The 21,294-nt window shown below is 39.2% G+C and overlaps 1 protein-coding gene across 1 annotated transcript; it reads right to left on the reverse strand.

Moving 5' to 3' along the window:
- Positions 1 to 790: 790 nt before the first annotated feature.
- Positions 791 to 19,483, reverse strand: PNPT1 (polyribonucleotide nucleotidyltransferase 1). The gene is made up of 29 exons (XM_042875334.1): positions 19,068 to 19,483; positions 18,797 to 18,911; positions 18,142 to 18,216; positions 17,491 to 17,596; positions 16,505 to 16,554; positions 15,994 to 16,057; positions 15,862 to 15,909; positions 15,449 to 15,562; positions 15,012 to 15,198; positions 14,466 to 14,517; positions 14,135 to 14,192; positions 13,839 to 13,935; positions 13,632 to 13,734; positions 11,744 to 11,814; positions 10,502 to 10,538; positions 9,704 to 9,770; positions 9,515 to 9,604; positions 8,699 to 8,752; positions 8,487 to 8,593; positions 7,873 to 7,944; positions 7,704 to 7,767; positions 6,927 to 7,010; positions 6,396 to 6,479; positions 4,543 to 4,649; positions 4,398 to 4,453; positions 3,744 to 3,822; positions 2,474 to 2,521; positions 1,954 to 2,112; positions 791 to 1,608 (listed from the first exon to the last, which is right to left on the reverse strand). Exons 1-28 carry the CDS (start codon positions 19,481 to 19,483, stop codon positions 1,957 to 1,959), a joined length of 2,661 nt encoding a protein of 886 aa, XP_042731268.1. The 3' UTR covers positions 791 to 1,608; positions 1,954 to 1,956.
- Between the last annotated feature and the right edge of the window lie 1,811 nt (positions 19,484 to 21,294).

Below are 21,294 nucleotides of genomic sequence, written 5' to 3' on the forward strand. Positions count from 1 at the left end.
TGTGATCACAGCCAATAACCTGAAGGGAAGAGCCAAGCACATCCAGCCACAGCCCAACCTGCTGCTATGGGCAGCTCCAAATGCAGCCAACCTGCTATCTCTCCAGGACGTTTCTCATTTACACACACTTACTCTGTTCCTGGCTCCAACTGAGCTCCACTCCTCGAAGAAGAGCAGCTGGTCTGTGCTCTTCCCTGACACTTTCCAAGCAAAATTTCCTTTCACCCCTTCCCTTTGAGCCTGGAACTTGTAATGAGTGCAGAAAGTCAGGTTGACTGTAGAGGTTTCACCCATGGAAACTTACACATCTTGCCCCCCTCCGCTGAACAAACAAATTCCCCAGCACCCCCACAGTTCAGTTAGTGAGACCACCACATGGACAAACATAAGCCATCAATACTGCAGGCAAGAGTTTCAGGTTTTTCATTTTCAGACTCAAATGCAAGCATCTTATTGGCAAAGTACTAACTAAAAAGCTCCTAAGTATTTTGTGTGGTATTTTAGTAGCTGTCCCACTACAAAAAGGAACTCTACAGAAAGTTTGCTATAGTAAACAGAAGTTACACCTTGAAAAAGCACACTATTTCATTAACACTATCAAGAACATTATCTAACAACTAGAATACCAATCAAATTAACTAGCTTATGGTAAGTAAAGGTATTAGAATTCTTACTAAGAAATATAAGCATACAGCCCTTACAGACGAGCGTGACAACTCAATGAAAGAATGACAGCTGCAAAAGAAGTTGGTGAGTCGTTTTCTTTAATATTTTAGGTTAGAGTAAAAAAAGCAAAACAATTTTACAATAAATTCACATTTCTCTTCTCCACAGTGTTGTTTTTTTGTTTGTTTTTTTCCTTCAAAAGCTCCAGAGCCCACTTGCTGTCAGAAACCTGATTTTCCTATGAAGAATATCTACAAATTTGAGTACATCAGAGGGGATCTCTGTTGGATTTTTAAGTTCTGTATCTCACCGTAGAAGAACAAGTAGTTCTAGGGAGACCCTTGGAAATATTTCGAAATTCAAAGGATCAGGAAGCCAGACAATAACATAATTTTAGCAATTCTGAATCCTATGGCAGTCATCAATTTATCTGAAACAACATCAGTCATGATAACGGAGATCATTTTTAAGTTTACACATTTTGCCCAACATTTCAATCTTGTACTCTGAAAAGCCAGCAGAAGTTGGTCTGGCCAAGTATGCCTCAGCTGCTGACACTGACCAATGTACAGGACAATTCCTTCTCCCAGAAGCACTTTTTCAGCCCTTCTCATCTTTACATTTCTATCTTGAGATGACAGTGAGAAAAAAGCCTTGAGAACTGAAGTGACTGTTGGAAAAAAACCAAAACAATCTGCTCTTCAATCTGTACAATTCCACATTCCTAGATTCTCACCATGGTACACAATGTAAGAGTGTTGCTTGTTTCTGTTTTTCTTTTGAAGAGAGTTTTAATCAGTTTCAAGACTTTGAAGTTCCACATCATCTTTAACATGAACAGCATCTGTTTTAAAAATATGGTTCACTCCCATCCATACACAGATTCCTGTGAAGACATCTGCAGACTCAGGTGAAGATGGATCAGATTTTCAGGAAGAAGCCCTGGTAGATAATGGAAGAAACAGAAAATACTCTGTAACCTAATACCAGGGCACCAAATTCAGAAGCACTTTTGGTGGCAGGCTAGAGAAGATTGAATACTTAAAGAGATGTTTAAGAGATAAAATGGTTTTGGAGAAAGTACGCTGCCTAGGAAGCTGGAAACTGTTGAGACATTTGAACCCACTGTACAACATCAAGCCCCTTATGAACAGTTGTAACGTAGCTGGCAAGCAGTAATCCCACATTGCTGAAGATTAACTGTACAGAAAGGCTGATAGAACTCTATACAGTACTTATAAGGAAGGTACAGCACAGAGCTGTCTCTCATATTGCTGGTAGCCTTACTTGTCACTGCGATGAAGACGACGACTCTGGAGCAGTGCCTCCCAGGACAATACTGTTTTTGTCTGTAAGGGTTTTAAGCACGGTGGTGGCTGGTGACTGCAGAACTTTGCGAGAAAGCCTCATTCTACCATCAGTTGGATCACGCCCAAAGTATTTAACCTGTTAAGAAAACTTGCCACTTTAAGATCACCACTATGCTTCAGACATCACAAAGTTAACAACGCGAGAGCGACCAACTTAGAGAGCTAGAGCTGGCATTTTCCTTCATTTATTTTTTTTAATGTGAAGAAAATGACAACAGATGCTCTTCAAGTCTCTACTGCTCAGTCACATTCATATGCTGCTTAGGATAGCAGCAAAAATTCAGATTTTTTTTTTTTTTAAATCATCAGGCATTTAAGCAACACAGCAAAATAATCTGACAGCATTTCCTTCATGAACATAAAACAGAGAAATTCACACAAATACTAATACATGAATGGCAGGCAGTCTATCGTCAATTTTAAATCCATAAAATTACCTGGATTTCTTGTCCAACTTCTAATCCCAGGGCACTAGGATGTTTGATCTAGAACACAGTATTTTTCAGAAAAGAAAACAAAACACTTTAATCTTACAATTTTTTAAAACAAAATATAAAAAAAAAAACCCTCCTTTAGGGATTCAGCACAGCATAAATCCTTTAACTACAGTAGATTCTTTTTCTATAAAAATACACCAAAGAAACAGTGTACAGTCCTGTATTATGAAAAATGAAAGATAAATGCCAAGTAACAGTAGCTGGAAAAGAAATATTCTCTCATTGATACAAATCATTTCAGCAACAGCAAAGGAGGAATTCAGACCTGCCCTGTCTCACCAGTTGAGAATTAAGAATAATTATATGCTCTCTACAAAGCTGATGTTGTTTTGAAGCACATTGACAGTGAACTGCAAACCACTGCGAGGTGCCTGAAACAACTACTGTCTCTTGGAAGAGGCAACCAGCTGACAGAAGAACAAGGGAGAAATCACAGGTGCATTTTCCTCACAAACAAGGCAGAAGGACAGCTTCTTAGCAGTGTACCTTGCAAAGGACTGTTGGCTAATGTACAGAATGCATGAGAGCAAGAAACAAAAGAATACCAGTAGATCTATTTATTGCTTGCTACCAAGCCAGAGACTGCAGGAACCTAATTAACAGATCGTTTATATAGATTAGACATAGAGTACACTATCAAAAATGTAGCTGACAGTTACATTTAAACAATTACTACATCCTCCTCCATCTGCATTTGTAACACCACACTTTTAGTTTCTTAAGCCACCCCCTGCTCTTCTGTCAGCAATACATGCAGGTATTTTTCCAGTGCTGACCAAATCCTTTCTTCTATGCTCTCCCCTGTCACTAACATGAATTTCTGCTACCAGTTCTACACCAACATAGTTTTCAGGAGGAAAAAAAAAGAGCAAAACAAGAACAATACATTCTTCTTCATCAGGCAACTTCACACGGACCTAAGTGGCTCAATACAAGCTAAGGAGCAACTGCTGTGTTACAGAGGAAAGGGTATTCGACCTAAAGATGGTGGTGTGCTTAATGGCATCAAGAGCAGGATCACAGCACTCGAAAGTTAGATTGCTTGCAGCTCTAATGCAGGACAAAGGTTAAACAGGAAGTTGTTGCTAGACTAAGACTCCAAAACTCCACCAGGTGTGCAGACTAGGTAATACACACAAGGTTTAGTGAGAAATGATGTGAACTAGAAACTCTTAACTGCTTGTCTTCCACTTGTTTAAGCATTTATTACCTTCCTTTGATCAAGCTGTGAATTATGGAGTAACACTGGTGTCATGTTTGGGTACAATTTTACCATCACTCCAGAATCTCTGAAACAGAGAACAGCACTGTTACCTCAAAACATTGGGAGAGAAATTTCTTTGCAACTTATTTTGTAAACTGATTCCAACACAAGACCTGGTAAACTTCTCATAAACAAGATCTTACTTATCATAAAAAAAGAAAATCACAAAACACACACAGAACCAAAACCCAATTTTATACCAACCATAACATGCCTTTGCATTTCTCCTTAATTGAAAGTGGATGGAAGTTATTAAAATACATTGCTCTGCAATAAGTAGAACATCCATAAAGCACATGTAATTTTCATGCTAGATTTGTTTGTCCTCACAGAAAAGTAAAAAGCAGGCTCCAACCACCCCTTACATACAGAGGCAAAAGACCTTACAGTTTATAATTCAAAGAGACATTCTAAAAACTAAGTAGCAAAAATAAACAGCCTTATTGAGAACGTTTTCAACAGAGCAAAATATCAGGAACAGTGCAAGTGCCAAAGTCACCAACATGAGTTTGGTATCCTTTAGAAAATCAATTTTACCTCATGTATCAGAAATATGCCTAAGGACATAAACTAAATTCAAGTTCACAGCATTCTTTGTACCTTATTTCAGTTATTGTGGCTGTATAAATTGCACCAAATTCCAAATTAACTTCTTGCTACAGGGGAAAAAAAGAAAAAAAAACAGTAAGACACATGCTCACAAAATACAATCTGAAAAACAACAACAACAAAAGTTTGTCCTTACATCATCCTTGCAGAGTTCACCAATAAATTCTCTTGCCTCATGCATAGCACTAGGTGTGGGAGCAAACATAGAATACGTCTCTTCATCCAGCTGACTTAAAGTTACACCTTAGAAACAGAATTCATTAATGAAGAGATGTCAGTGAACATCTCTAACATTCCATCAAGCAGAAAATTCACACCTAGTAAAGGCTGGCAGAGCAAAATCATCTTGCACATTTTGACAGAGATCTGTTATAATCATTTCAAATATTCTTTGCAACAGACAGCTCTGCTACAGCAACCACGTTACTGGCATGCTTGTCAAATACTTGGACAAACTTGTGCCCCACATGGAATCATTCACATTTGCATAAGTCTTTATTATAATCTTTTGTAAGAGGAAAAAAAGCAACACTGAACTAAACCCTGTAAGTGTAAGAAAAACTAATTTAATATCCATCTTAATAAAACTAAAGCTTTCACTAATGGCTGATAGAAATTAAAGTGCTTCAGAGCCAGAGCACAGTAAATTGCACAGTAATTCTTCACACCTCTAGACTGGTTTTTCCACCCAAAGGGAAATTTATTTTTTCCTCAATTTTTTTTCAGCTTGTCTCCTTAACAAGCACTAAAGAAGCCAGCTAGATTAAGCATTTCAAGTCCACAGCAGCTGAATCAGAACATCTTCTAAATCCACGTTTAAAATACCAGGCATTTTAAAGATTTCTACAAGTAGCTTTCTAGAACTACATTTACTACATAAAAGAAGGAAAGTACTCAGAAAAAGACCAATGTGTCTTGAAGTATCACAGCAGAGATACCTCTGTTGTGGCTGAATGTTGGTTACAGTTATCTTGTTACTAAGTGAACTAAATCTAGTTTCACTGATGTCAATCATATGGACAAAAGTTGTGGCTTTTCGTGCGTGAAGCACAACAGCTCTGTTCTTCTCACACTCACAGTAGCACTTTCTGAAGTTGTCTTTAAGCACCCATGAATGCAATGATTCATTTCTTCCAAGAAATGCAACAAGCTCAGAAAACTCTCACACCACTTGCTATCAGTTGGAGCCCTGGTTCAGACCACTCCTGTAATCCTTGCACTGCGAGTAACCCAGCATGCTAACAATATACACAAACTCTTCACAGCATGTTAGCAAAACAACGCATGGACGCTGTAGGAAGGCCTCAATACCCCTTCTTAATCACAAAGCTTTAGTCCATAGACAAAGTAGCTGCATGTATTTTATCTATCCTGAAACATGTTGGTAACACATCAGCCTTGCCTGACTTCACTGCTCATTCCACATTATCTAGAAAATGGTCCTTGGAAAGATCTTTAACCACCTCTCATGTAAGCCCTGAGAAACACTGCCATGTGTGCATCATACTTCTGCAAATTCCTACTGCAAGATGAACTGCAAACAGCTCTAAAGAGAATCTACACATTTGAGCTCACTGAAGCGAGTCTTAACATCTCAAAACACAGGCATGCCTAGCAAAGATAGAGGAAATGCTTGATTTGTACCAAGCACTGGAACAGCTGAATGCACAAGTCTGAAAACATAAACCATGACATAGTCTGCATCACAAAGTACACTTTTTGCTCAACAGTGCTTCTTGTGTATTTCCTAAGGTGCTCTTATTGGAGCAGAAAAGTCACTTATCCTAAATAAAGTGGGAAGCTTAAGCTTCCCCACTTTTAAGTTCTGAAAGGACAAAGGAGAGCATTAATGCTTAACAGTAGCTGTGATAACACTATTTGTGCTACCAACATCCGTTAATTAGAACTCTACACTAATAACTTTCGTATGGTGAAAAGACACTAAGAACACATTAGGATAAATTACCACATTAAACAAGGATGTCTTACCAGTCTTAGCTTGCAGCTTCTTCAAATTATAGGCCCCAGGACCAAGGAATCTTAGCCTTTTTGATAATGGAACATGGATAGTTTCTGAAAGAGCATGTAAAGATACTCTGAAATGCTAAATATAATCCTGAACACCAACACAAAAGTCAAGTCTAATTCATTAACGTTTAATTTTTATTTGTACTATATGCTGATCAGTGATTAAATTACATTTAAGAATTAAAATAAATGAAAATATAGAATGTAAGCACCTAGAGCATAAATTACCACAAGCTGTTCCAGTAGTGACATTTATATCTATTTTGATTTCATGAGTTTCACACAATTTCAGCTCAATTCTGCTTTCTGGTGTCAAGTAAAATGGTGCTCAGGGCAATAAAAAGCAAAAATTCACCTCAAAGCACAAAGCACAAAGTATCCCCAGTGGAGCAGAGACAGAAAAGTGAGACATTTGTTAATAAAAGCTGTTTTCTGTAACAGCTTAAAAACTAGGAGAGGCATCAATCCATATCAACGTACAACTAATATTACCTACAACTGGTCCACTTTCTTTCCTGTTAGGTCTGGGTTTTGCCAGCGTTTCATTCATAATTTGTAAAATCTCCCTCTTGGCAGCTGCAGGGGTTGGGGAAAAGGAAGCAGTAGTTTTGCATGAGATTGTAACAAACCCAACAAACTGAAGAGCAAGTTAAAAGCAGACAAGCATCCGTTCATAAAATCTACCTTCTGCCTAATTTAAAGTATCACAGTACCTTAACACAACTTGGGTAAACCCCCCCTCATCTCACCAACATATGGTTTGAGTACATGACAATTTTTATTTATTTATTTTTTAACTGATGTGGCTCAGTAGAATTGAATTTGTTTGCATCAGGCAACTCCAAAATACTGGAATCAAATACTTCATAACACACACCACCACCTCGATGCTGTGCTTCTGTAAGTGATTTTTTTTCCCCCCAGTTTGCTGCTACAAGTTTCAATGCATTTTTTTTTTTCCCAAAATGCAAACACTGCTCCTACAGTAGTGACACCAATTGCATTTTTTCCTTCCTTCTGTTAGTAGGAAAGTAACCTCTAGAAGTAGCACATATTTTCATTGATACTATGTACAATGATATGAAACAGTGCACTGGGAAGGGTCAAGCTCTGCAGAGGCTGAACTCTCCTCTAACAAAAACATGTAACCATAAAATACTGGGGGAGAGGGGTGAAATCTTCCTCTTTCCCCAATCCGAAATAAAAATAAAGTGCAGCTTATAATTTAATACATTTTATAATAAAATGGATGCAAATGTATGCACAAACCTGTAGCTTGTTGAATAGCTTCCATGATAATTTTTATTGGTATTCCTGGTAGTTTTAGATCAACCTAATGTGAGAACAGTTAAGAGACATCAACACGCAGGGAAAGCTTTTCTTTTTTAGAGAGAATCTTCTTGAAGATTAATTATAGCAGTATTTTCTGTTAGCATACCTGCAAGGCAGTTACTCCTTTACTAGTACCTGCCATCTTGAAGTCCATATCACCATAATAGTCTTCAATTCCCTGTCAGTATAAGCAGAAAAAAAACCAGATTGGCCTAAATACATCCCAGTGCCAAAATTCATTATACCAAAAGCACACTCTAGGTGTCAAGAAGCCACAAAGTAGACCTGAAGCCACTTGCAGTGCTATCACTTCTCAGATTTTTTGTTCCCCCCCTGTTCATGAATCTTATTTCACTGTTCCCAATGCATACGGTTTCTTTCTCTCCTTATAAATTAAGAACCTTTGTGGACTCATTCTCTGAACTAATCTACAGTTGACTTGGTTCTACCAATGACTGCCAATGGAAGAAGGATGATAACGTGCATTCTTTCTCCCCAACAACCTTGCCAACAGCTCATTTTCCTCCTAATACATTGTGCTTCTCAGTACACAAAAGAAACCCAACAATTACGAATCGCTTTCTTCCAAAATTCAGAAGTTTTCTGTTTTCACTAGGAGCTTAAAAGAAATAACATAGCAGCACCTAGAATTACGAGGATAAAACATTACAGAAGAAAGCTAGAAGCATCAACAGAAACAACTGTGCCAGCAACACTCACCAGGATGTCTGTCAGCAAACGATAATCCTCAAGATCTCCTCCCTCCGGATCGTATTTGGTAACAAGACCTACTGCCACACCTGCCACTGCACTTGATACAGGAACTCCTAAGAGTGGTAATTAAAAATACAGTTTTATAAGCTTGGATCATTTCAAAATCCTTTAATGTCCTGCAATATGCAGTTTATCTTCGTAAGTACCACATTTTGTACCTGCATCCATCAATGCCAGACTTCCACCACATGCAGAAGCCATTGATGAGGACCCTAAGGAGTTAGAATACAGGGGAAAAACAGCATTAAACATTGGTTAAAAGCACCTGAAATAAAACCTGCCATTTACGTTCTTCAGTGACTGTCTGGAAATTGACTCTGCTAGCCAGAAGATACATTACAGCAACACTCATACCATAGTAACTAACAACACTTAGCCAGAAGGTTTCTACAGAAGAAGTGCTTCATAAAGAAATGGGTAAGACTTTGAATATTTCATGATATTGGTACCAAAAAGAAACCAACAAGCATAACTGATACTAAATATTCTAGATAAGTAAGCTAGGGGCTTAGTCAGCTGCAGATGGGACTTATTCCCTTTCTCCACTAATTCTTCCTTCCAGGCACCAGATCTCACAACACTAAGAAATTGCTGGTGGGCCTCAAAGAACTCCTGGCCACAGAAGGGAACCTGCAGAAAGGTGAAATCAATAGCTTTCTCCCAAATGGGGAAATGAGAACAAACAGACAGAAGTTATCTGTAAGCCAGCTGCAGTTCTACACTGAATAGAGGAAAAAGGCACAAGCCTTTTTATTAAAAATCGTATTTAAACTTACATTTCATAGTGATACTGTGCTGTGGGTTTATTACTCACGACCATATGTATTCTTCCCACTTTAAAGCACTTCAGATAATAGAGATACCAGATTTTAGAACTTAATTAGATTTGTGGCCTACAAAAATGTCCACGTCTTGATGCTTCTTTAAGAGCCAACCTCCATCCATCTCTCATTGCTCAAAGAAAATCACAGTACCGTTTGACTCTAAGACTTCTGAAGTAACTCGTATTGTGAAAGGGAAATCCTGGGGAATAACTGGTTTCAGTGCTCTCTCTGCCAGTGCACCTGGTTAAAAAAAAATTAAAAATTGAGCTGTAAATAAAACCAACCAGACAGAAATATTATAGCTTAGAGCACGAGACAACTTCTGTAGCCTTATCTTACCATGTCCAAGTTCTCTTCTATTCACACCAGTAACTTTGCCAATCTCATTAGTTGCATAAGGAGGAAACTGCAGACGAGAAAGAAATTCCAAAATATACATACAGAAAACTACTATTTTTTCCACTTCAAAACACACACTTGGAGGTTTTGGCACATCTCAAGGTGAAAACAAAGCAGATACAAATGAAACAAAAATCTAGCAACCAAACAATATCAGTCACTTAGTCTGCAAGTTGAGATTATCTGACATAGAGTTTATTTTACACCTGCTTTATTCCATAGGAGAAAATAAAACAGTTGTAAGATAGCAAAGGAATAAGGCAACAAGCTTACTCTAAGGAAGCTTGTCAAACAACACGTTAGAAATCTTGTTTCTAATCTAATCTTGTCTTCCAGCAAATGCAACACATGCCTCTTACCCATACAAAATACCACGGGTAAGTTTCAAAGCTTGTAGAAACACTATTTAGCATTGCTGCAGAACGGCAGCTGGAATGTATTTATAGTTAACTAGAAATAATTGAGCAGCTTCATCCTGTCTGCAGTAATAACTCGTCCTTAAGGAGCTGACAAGTGTTAAACTACTAGAAAGACTGCATAAAATGGCAACTATTTACCTATTTAACAGTACTTTTGTTCATAAACTGCAGGATAAATTCACGTATAAATTGTTACTTATAAGTTCTAATTCAGATCTAGAAATAATTAACATCCTTGGAAGGGACCAATTTCACCTTTAAAAGCAAGACCAGAAGCTCTTACACAGATCATGCACAGCTGTGACAATATAACACTCACCTCATAGTGAAGCATGAAGTTCTTATCTTTTATTCCACTATTAAATAAAAAAGACACAACAAAACACAACAAGAACACATCAGAAGAATACTACAGGATGTAAGTAAGGAAGTAGTTAGTAAGCTTAGGACTAGTAAGTCCTAGTTTTATGCTCATTTTGATCCATCAGGTGATAGACAAACTTCAAGAACCAGTGTTTTACTACACACACTTCAGTAAGGGCTAACAAATACAAGCACTCAGTAGGAGAAAGTCAAAGTCTGCAAGATTACTCAATTCACTTGAAAGATGCCTACGGTCAAACATTTTATTGCATTATCCCAAGAACTGATACTTGACAACAAATAAAAGTGCTAATCTACAAAACTCAGCTGTTTTAGGTCAAGACGTTTCACTGAGCTCCACCATACAGGCAGTCTCTCTCTCTTGTTTATGAAAGTCTACTGGCCACTAGTTAAAGAATACTTAGCATAAACTGAATCCCAGGAACAGTAAAGTTAACAAACATGGGCAAGCACCTCCAGGTCAAAAATAAAAAAGCAAATGAATAAATAAACAGAAGGAAAACAAACCTGACACTACTACGTGAAAGCTCCCACACTGATGGGATGAGATCACTGAACTGCAGCTTTAAAAGGAAGGATTTTCCTCTTCCCAACAAGTTAGCTCTCAGCAATAGAAAGTTAATGGCACAAGGGCTTGTTTGCTACACCGCAAGTTCAATTTTCCTTACTCCACTAAAAAAAGACCACAAACACTCTTTTACCCTCTGAACATTTCTATTTTTGTGATAAAATATTTTAAAAGGCTTATTCAGCAGGGAAAAAAAGAACCTGCTGCTTTTTGCATGGGAAACACTTGAACTAAGATTGACAAACACAGCAGTGCTTCATGGGCTGCATGTATCAGACATCAAAGAAACCCTCCAAAACCTATGAGAAAGCAATGAAATGACTGGAAGACATACCAAGTTCCAAGTATGATGGAACAAAGAGAATCAGCTTTGATATATACATATATATATTTTTTTTTTCCAGGAGACCTGACATATTGATGCAGTTTTACAAATGCAAAATTCATTTGCTATTTTCTTTCTCTCAAAACCAGGCTGGACACAACTTGCAGTACCCTTGAACTTCAAATGTGTGTCTGTGGAATTAATATATTCTTATCAGACAGGTACTTTTAAGAAGGTGTTTACATTCTCACTGCTGACAAAAACACACTCAAAGATACACGTACCTCACAGCTGTTGAGATAAGATCTGATTTTACACTGGATTCTATGGAATCAAATGTAACAGTGCAGAGAACCTGGAATAAGAAAACAAGGTAAACAGTTTTTTTCATACTACTAGGAAAAAAAATATAAAAAAAGAACGATTACAGCACCAGATAGGATGGCATCACCTACCACTTCTTCCCACATCTCAAACATTCACGTCTTGCAAAGATTGTACGATCTTACAAGTGATCACATCTAAAAATACCATTTTAATATTTCCTAGCTTGTCAGAAGCCAACAGTATGTTCTGTAAAACTGAAGTAGCTCACTTAAGAATCAAAGGTCAAAACTGTGCAGACAATGGTGGGCCAAATAGCAACGCACAGACTTCCAGCACGCATTATTTTTAGGAGGATACGCAGGACCCAACAATCAGGAAATCAGCAAGTCTTTAGTCTTTGTAGCTACCCACATACCCAACAGTGAGGCACAACTGAATCTTTCAAGAAAAACAGATGTTTAATACATAATAGGTTGGACTGGATGATCTTGTAGGTCTTTCCCAACCTTGGTGTGATTCTGTAAATAAATAACCAGACCTGATCATAGAATCACCAAGGTTGGAAAAGACCTCTGAGATCATTCAGTCCAACTGTCCACCTGCCAACAAGATAACCATGCAAAATCTTGATACCACATCTACACATTTCTTGAATATGCTCAGGGACAAGAACTCAACCACCTCCCTAGGCAACCCGTGTCAATGCCTCACTGCTTTTTCAGAGGAGAAATCTTTCCTAATATCTAAACTGAATGCTCTTGGCCACTTTGGCACTCTGCTGGCTCATGGTTAGCTCAGTATCAGCCAACACCCCCAGGGGTCCATTTCTTCCACAGTCTTCAAGCCACTCTGCTCCAAGCTTGTAGCGTTGCCTGGGGCTGTTATGGCCAGAGTGCAGCACCCAGCACTTGGTCCTACTAAATTCCATCCCACTGGCCTCAGCCCAGTGATTCAGCCTGTCCAGATCACTCTGTAGGCCTTCCTACCCCCAGGCAGATGGACACTTCTTCCCAGTTTGGTGTCACCTGCCAGCTTACTGAAGGCGCACTCAAATCTCTTCATCCAGGTCATCAATAAAGATATGCAACAGGAGAGGCCCCAGCATCGACCCACGGGGAACATCACTTGTTATTAGACACCAGTTGGATGTAACTCCATTCTCCACCTATCTATGGGCTTGGCCATCCAGCCAGTTCTTTACTCAGTTAAGAGTGCACCTGTCCAAGCCACAGGCTGCCAGCTTCTCCAGAATACTGCAGCAGACCGCATCAAAAGCTTTGCTGAAGTCTAGGCAGACTCCAACAACAGCCTTTTCCTCAACCACCAAGCAGAGGTCACTCAATCATAGGAGATCAGGTTGGCCAAGCAGGACCTGCTACTCACAAACCCACGTTGGCTGGGCCTGATCTCCCAGTCATCCCACAAATATTGTGTTAGCTCATTCAAGACAATCTATTCCATAACCCTTCCAGGCACCGAGGTCAGACTGACAGGTCTGTAGTTCTCCAGATCTTCCTTATGACCCTTTGTGTAGACCCTGAGTATAATCTTCAAACCTACTCATCTCACACTTTTGGAAAGGAATTAAAAAAAACCAAACAGCTCATATCACACTAATGTAATTTTTGGTACTATTTCCCTTTTGATCCAGTTATATTAAAAAGATACATGAAGTTTCATTTAGAAGATCTTATTATAAACACAAGTTAACATTGCCCTAAATATAAAAACCCCAATTAAGCAGATGCTAGAAAAGTTAGTCACCCAAATGCTCTCCTAAATATGAACACTGTATTTCACACAGAAACCTTCTGTTTCAACATCTTTTTAACATAAAAATATTACCTGCGTTTGACCTCTCTGAAACAAGGCTGATCCATGAAGCATTTTAAACATGTTCACTTCACATTTAATATCTCTGAGGGAAGTCAAATCTCTCCCATCACACCTGAAGTGAGAAGCAGAAATTATGAGAACAGTGAAACATAGTCTTAAATTAAAAAAAAATGAAATTCAGAAGTAACTATTCAGCATGGAGTTTGACATACTTACCTTCTGTATTCACTCAGAATAAGATTTCTAAAGATATCCTTTGAGACTGCATTGAAAGATTCCATGATTTCATATGGCTCAGCTTCTGGAAATTTTTCTAGGCATAAAAATAAATAAGTAAATAAAAAAGAAAGAAAAAGCAATTGCAACTGAAACTAGAAAATCAATTACAGACAACTAAGATAACCCTACAAAAAAAAAAAAAACACCAAAAAACCTAACAAACCCTATACTATACTACATTTAAGCAGTGTCATTTAAGCTTTTCTAAATACCAGGAAAGCAGAAAATAATACCTTTCAGCTGCTCCTCTGTTTCAAGTCTTATTTTGTTAATTGCTTCATCTCTAGAAATCTAGAACACAGGATTTGCAGTTAGTCAACTCTACACAGCAGAACAAGGGAAATCTGGGCTGTTGTTGGGTTTGTTTTGAAGTTCAAAGTAAAAGTAACAGAACCTTTATGTAATTTCAGAGAGATTGACAAGTGCTGCTATAAATTAGTTCTGGTAGATAAAAACTTACAAGACAATTTATTATTACTATTCTATACACTCAAAAGGAGAACAAAAACTCAATCTTACTAGCTTTATTATATTAAAAATAAAACACGTTGGAATTGTACTTACTTTATCATGGCTAAAATCTGTGAACACCGCATAGATCTTGTTAAAAGCAAGTCTGCAGGAAGAAAAGAAAGAATTTATGGTTTAAAGTACAACCACGTGTTTTCATGATTGTTTTTTAATTTTTGGAGATGGAACATTTTTATGAGAAGCATGAAAGCATCAAACTTCCATTTCCAAATATCACTAGCCCCAGCTGTCCATCTTACATGCTCTTGTTCCTGTCTCCTCCACAATAAAGCTGACAAAAGCCACACAACATGGGTTGTTTTTTTTGTGTCACCACTTCACAAGAATGGCATACAGCTTGCACTGACTTTTCATGTCACTTTCTTGTTTTGCCCTGCTCACTAAGCATGAAAGCAGAGCTGAAAGATGGGGTCCCTAAGTTTCACTCGAAAATGCTGCAAGAAATCCTGAAAGCTTAAAAGATGATTTTGTGGAACAACACTCCATGCTTTTTGGTCACAGATGATTAAATAATCTTTAAGTATATATTTTTGAGCCAGCTAATAGACATCAGACCAAAACTGTTTGTTCCCAACTTACTTCTTGGCACATTCCACAATCTCTTCAGGAGCAACAAATAATTTCTGAACAGTTCTCTTGACAACACCACGTTCTTTCACCAGCTGTTGAATTCCTTGAATTATGTGCTGGGTTTGCTTCACCCCTACTTTGATAGCATGACAGAAATCTTGTTGCAATATATTCTCAGCAGTTGCTTCCAACATAACTATCAATGGAAAATTAAAAATTATTAAAAATAAACAAACAAACAACCCACAGAAATTCACTTAATTTAACCAAGGAAATACACATTACCCATCAATGGTGTAAATACAGTGAAAATTGTTTTACCTTAAAGTTTCTTATCAATATTGTCTAAAGATATTTTTCTGACCTCTGAAAATTCTATCTGTAACGAGGCATTTACTTCATTTTCAAACTGAACATTCAAGAGATATTAATTATTATCTACTTACCCACTTGGTTTTGTGGGGCTGCAGCAACAACTAAATTCAAAGCGCTAGAAGACATTTGTTTTCGAGTTGGGTTGATTACAGTTTCTCCATCAACCAGTCCTACCCTGACTGCACCTAGAAAAAAACTCCACAAAATTATTATTAAAATAAAAACATTTTTTTTAAGGCATCATTTTACTTTGAGAACCGTACGTTTAAAAACAATAATATTTCAAAATAAATCAAAATAAATCTTGTCTAGGAAAAAACCCAACGATTTGAAGTACTACAACTTTATTCACCACGAAGTGAATTTCACCACATTAAACAAAAGACAGCAACCTCCACATTCAGAGTTTTGTTAGAAGAAGCCAACTGTTGCCTAATTCTTCCATTATGCTCAGGCCACCCATGATTTCAAAATACGTACTTACCAACAGGACCATTCCATGGGATATCAGATAAAGCAAGAGCTGCAGAAGCTAGAATAAAAAGATAAAAATTCCTATTAGCACAAAGAGATTACATTAAAATCATGAGCAACATGTTGCTGACAGCACTCTTACCTCCATTAATTGCTAGAACATCAGGATCATTGACACCATCTACTGCTAAAAGATTACAAAGGATCTGGCATAAGATAAAAGACAATAAATAATTTTGACCTACACATCTGTATTAGCTATCATCACAAAGCTAAAGACAAAACAACAAAGCATTTCACAAACTTACACAGCATTAGCTACAAAGGAAAGCCAGCTCAGGTGCTTAAGCCAGGAGGTTAATGCTGAAGAACCAGAACACTAATGCTAAAGCAATGTCAGGTAACATTATTTTTTGTTTCCCTTGCTGTACTCAGTGTTTTTGAATTTGTCTCCGCACCTCTATAACAAAATTTGAGAACCAGCATGTAATTTAAAGACACAAAAATGAGAAACTAAAAAGCAGAATTACAGAATCAGCCTGTTTTTCAAAGCGTAAGCCCAACCTTCATGCTAACATAATTGCTTTTCCTAAAGTAGTTTCTACATCACATGTGATTTTCTTCCATTCTAAAGGCGAAGGACTGTGACTTACCTGTGTATCATAAAAGTAGCCTACTGGAAAGAGGGGTCTGATTGACCTATCTGCAAGAAGAAACATCCAAATGTTCAGTTTTCAGTAGCCAGTGCCAGCTCATCTTCTCATAAACTCCACAAGAAGCTGACAAGATCATTTAAATGAACAACTCAAGCAAACAAGAAGAGGAAAAAACCCAGGAAGAAATGCAGTATGACATATGCAGTATAATCAATGCTAAAATTCCATCAGTACTCAGAGAAAATGAGTGCATCCATCACCATGAAACACAGGATAAAAACACTTTTAAGGAGTCTTCATGGTTTGTAATGGTTATAATCTTATTACCAGAAATGTTTCTAATGAAGGGACACGAAAAAGATACAGACCTCAAGGTGAAACAGCAAAAGCATGTTGGTTACTTCCAAGATGCCTAGAAGCTCTTAATTTTACCTGCAAACTTTTAGAACCCAGGCCTTACAGTTCTTCTCAACTCAAAAGTGCAGTCTTAAAATGCTGATGCATTTGATATCAGCTTTATGTAAATGTTGAACTTCAATTTTACCCACAAAATCATTTTTATCCATGGTAGAAATGACTTTTCCAGCAGAATCAAGAGGCACAGACTGAATGTTGGTGTCTCAGTTCTTTTGAGTTTACCTTGTTTGTTTTTTCAGTCTTTCCAAATAGATGTGCAACTGGAGAGGTGACCTCTCATTAGGATGAGAACTTAGGTTCTATAATCTCAGAGGTGCCAACATGGAAGTTCAAGATCCAGATGCATAAAAAAATAAGTGCAAAAAAAAAAGCCCCAGCTGACATAATTTTTTAAAATTAGCCCTGCTAAATTTTACCATGAGCAATTTTGCTTTTTTCTTTTCCCTGATATTACTGCAGAAACAATCAACTTTGCAAGACACAGCTATAAATTACTGCCTCTTTTCAAACACACATGATGTGATGAAATATTTTTAAGTACTGCCAATAAAATGAATGCATCCTACCTATTACTCTGCTTGTGAGAATTTCTTTATCAGTAGTACCAAGTTCTCTTCTTAGATAGTTTGTTGGAATCCTTCCTGCTGCTGCAGCTTTCTGACGATAGTCAACCTTTCAAAAAACAAAAGCAGGATTCTTAAAGACATCGGACCACTAATTTCAGAGCTACAGAATCACTCAAGCTAGAAGGGATGCTCAGAGCAAAGTCAGTGCTGAATCAACTGCACCCTGAGTGATGAGTGTTAATTCCAGCTCACGGATACAAGCATCAAACAGGCAATGCCCCAGGATAGACCCCCTGAAAAACGTACTGTTAATCAGCCATAAGTTAGAACATGAATCCTTAACCCCTAATAGCCCTTCAAGAGTCACAATCCAAACAGCTTCCCCACACATCTAAACTATCATGTTTGAAGTCTGTTGTTGCAGCACACATCCAAATCCACAAGGCTTTTGGTAGGTAGACAGCATCTATGGCTCATCATTAATCAATAGATTAATAATTTGATTGTATTGTTTTATTCTGAAACCCAACTTTGTACTCTGCTTTTTGCCTTCTTTGCTCCCCTCGGTATCTTCAGCTTTTTGTTCAATGACTCGTGCAGCTAAAGGCTGCTAATGATCACTAGAAGACAACTTCTGGCATTAAAACTTACCACTAATGGCATGAACTGAGACGGAGAAGGTTTGGTTTTACTGACTGCTGTGACCATCACTGCTGTGTCACCAAGCTGGATCAAGGAAAAACATACTGTATAATCAATGGATATCAAGATGTTACAATCACAAAATAAACAAGAGAGTTAGGCGAAGTGGACTATGATAACAAAAGAGAATAAATGGAAGGCTTACCCTTATGCTGGGCTCACCACAAAACACCAGAAGGAGGGAACTCCAGACAAAATCCTTCCCCACTGGTAGCCAGCTCTTAAATAGGTCTAGGAGGGGTGAAGCCCGGCTCCACCCCTTCCAGCAGCACAGGTGAATTGCCTTCACCTGTGCTTCTCTGGCTGACTCATGGCTCACCTCAGGTCATCAATCAGAGGTTCAGGCTGTGACTCAGTAGTTCCCATACACACACTGAGATTATCCACCAGATAGCATTTAAAGCCCCAAACTTAAAATTATAGTTCAAAACATTCTCTATAGAAAAAACTCACATAATTCCACGGTTGCAGCAGCAGCCGTTCAGAAAGAAGGGCCTGCCCCCACCCTCCCCATAGGGCATATATTGCTCCTTCAGGCCCTTTGCTCCTCTGCACGACCCCGATGTCCCGCTAAGATGTGAAGTTTCCCTGGGGCCGTTTTTACCTGAACGACAGCAGCTCCATCAGCAAACCTGGCAAGTTTCCCTGAAGACAGTTCCATCTTCCTGTTGGAAAGAAAGAACCCCGTACTAACAACAACCGCAAATCCACGGCGCGTTCACCTGCGGCATTCATTCGGAACGATATTCGTGCTGATACCTGAGGCCTCATGACGCACACAAAAGCCCAACGCCTCGCTCCAACGCGCCTTTGCCTCACAGCTCTTCCAGCCCACAGACCCGGCCCCGTGCAGCGGCCGCCGCGCTACCCCTCACCTGCCCCCGACGTCCACCGTCACGGCACAGCTGGGCCCGCGTTCCGACGCCGCGCTGCGGGCGGACACCAGCCGCGTTCCGCTGCCAGGCAGCAGGAAGCGCCGCCATCGCGTCACGGCCCGACCGCCGACTGCTCCGACGGACAGACCGCCAAGTGCGGCGCGCCGACAACTCGTGGCGGCGGCCATCGCGCCGAGGCTGGGCGGGCACCTCGGCGACAGTCGGTATCCTATTGGCTGCTGGAGGGGCTGGGGGCGGGCCGCCGCGCAGTAAGCTCGAAGCGGATTGGCTCTCCACCCGGCGGTTTCGTTTCGATTCCGCTGTGTGAGCGCAGCGCCGCGCCTCCTGGCGGAGTCAGGGCGGGTACGGCGGCCGGGAAGGGCCATGCGAGGAGGCGGGAGTGTCTGTGGCTTCATCCAGATCCTGAGCACACCGGTGCGGCTCTGTTTTAGTATCAAAGCACATCAGGTGGCAGAGCAAGAGCGTTCGCCAGGCTTTCCTGCGTTCACATTCGCTCTTCTGTCGACTTCTTTGAATGATTTTTGTCATTATTACTCATTAAAGCTGCTATTCTCATAACAAGTCAGCGTTCAAAGCTCTGTTGTGTTATAACAACATAAAGGATAGAAGCAACACAATCTTTTGTTCTCCTAACTTCAGTCATCAGTCACATAACGGAGTTGAAACTTGTATCTGTAAGAAAGAACAAAGTGAGAATGCAACAGAGTTTTTAAACTAAGGAGCAGTGATGCAAGCTTCATGCTTCAAGAAGAAAATAATAAATTTAATTTGACTTATAGTAACATATATGCCCCCCAAGAACACAGATCACTTCTAGCTTCTCCATTCACATTTCCTCAACTAGTTTGGGATCAGGACAGGAGATGTGGCTTTCTTCCAGATCTATGGTTACACACTGCAGATGCCAGTAAACCAGAAGTAAGCCTGTATCTTGCACCCTACCTTCAAAACTGTAGCTCCTGAACCACCCACCAACATCCTAGAAGTCAAAAAATACCTACAAGGTATTTTTTCAGTCCTGTTTCACATGATTCCTCTTCTCATATTGAAGAGCACTGCACATAGGAAACTACACTAACAAGATCACTTTATAAAATTAACATCTGCATTCTGTCATTCAGGTCTCACCTGGGAAAACCAGTCTTTTCTGACTATGTAACCCATTATTATCTTCCTAAAACAGCATAGCATGGCAAATGGCTGGTCCATACACCATGCTCTGAAGGCTAGCACACATGGACTCCTCCTCATCAAGAGGAAATAACAAGCTCTAGAGCCAAAGAACCGCTGCTGCCAATGCCCTACCCACAGATGTTCAGCAGTCATAAATAAAAGCTAGTCTCAGCTCCACTGACAGCACATGTGGAGATAGATTTCTCTTTGCTATTGTATTGTAAATGTGACCATCCAGAGTCCTGACAACAACTCAAAATGCTAATTGAAATTGTACACATCAGCCTTGGAAGTAGACATACACTCCTTTTGTCTAAGACTAAAATCCCCTCCCCCCAAAATGGATTCATTCACACACACTTATATATCTCACCCAGATTACCCGGTGTTTCTCTCTTAGTAACCTTGCCATTACGTTGGCCAGCTGTCCTTAAATAAGCCCCCATAAGAGTGAGGTTAGAGTGAGAAAACACATTGAAATTCTTCCTTGAGCTGTTGTTCCCATCATGCCATCATACCATGCACATCTCCACAGAGCAGAACATTCAAAATCCACTCTTTGCCACTCTGTTTTTTTTTTTTTTTTTTTTTTTTTTTTTAATGGTATTTAAGAGTGAGCATTGCTTTGCTTCATTTGAAAAATTTGCCTCCGTAATGTGTAGAAATGTAACTACATTGCTCCTTTAGAAGTTCTTTCTTTAATTATTTCAAAGTCTTTCATAATGCCTGTACTATTTACTCTGTCCTGTAATTATAAATGCACTGATAGTAATCTGACATTACATCCTAAAGAAGCTATTAGCAACTTCAGGATGTATGCGTTTCCTCTGCTCAGAGATCACACAGTTGCTCCTGCAGCACAAACCTCAGCCCATCAGGAAACTCCCCACTCTGATGGTTTCTCCTCTTCTTCACCCATCGATTTGGCAGCACTGAGCATGCACTGTCTCAGACATTTCAGCACAAGTTTTGGATGCTCAGCACTATCAGGAGTCAGTGTGAGTGCTACAAGGAGTTACAGTTGAAGAGAATC

The sequence above is a fragment of the Lagopus leucura genome, unplaced genomic scaffold (genome assembly GCF_019238085.1).
Source record: "Lagopus leucura isolate 7727_CA_CO unplaced genomic scaffold, USGS_WTPT01 Super-Scaffold_73, whole genome shotgun sequence".
Classification (NCBI taxonomy): domain Eukaryota; kingdom Metazoa; phylum Chordata; class Aves; order Galliformes; family Phasianidae; genus Lagopus; species Lagopus leucura.

What these genes read in the sequence shown, in the direction of transcription:
- PNPT1 (XM_042875334.1), bottom strand. Translation starts at nt 19,483, where the DNA reads ATGAAGCCACAGACACTCCCGCCTCCTCGCATGGCCCTTCCCGGCCGC. An exon ending in ACGGTGGACGTCGGGGGCAG is followed by an intron (nt 18,912 to 19,067) that starts GTGAGGGGTAGC and finishes ATGCCGCAGGTG; the next exon opens with AACGCGCCGTGGATTTGCGG. An exon ending in AAGGAGTAACTGCCTTGCAG is followed by an intron (nt 7,768 to 7,872) that starts GTATGCTAACAG and finishes TTCTCACATTAG; the next exon opens with GTTGATCTAAAACTACCAGG.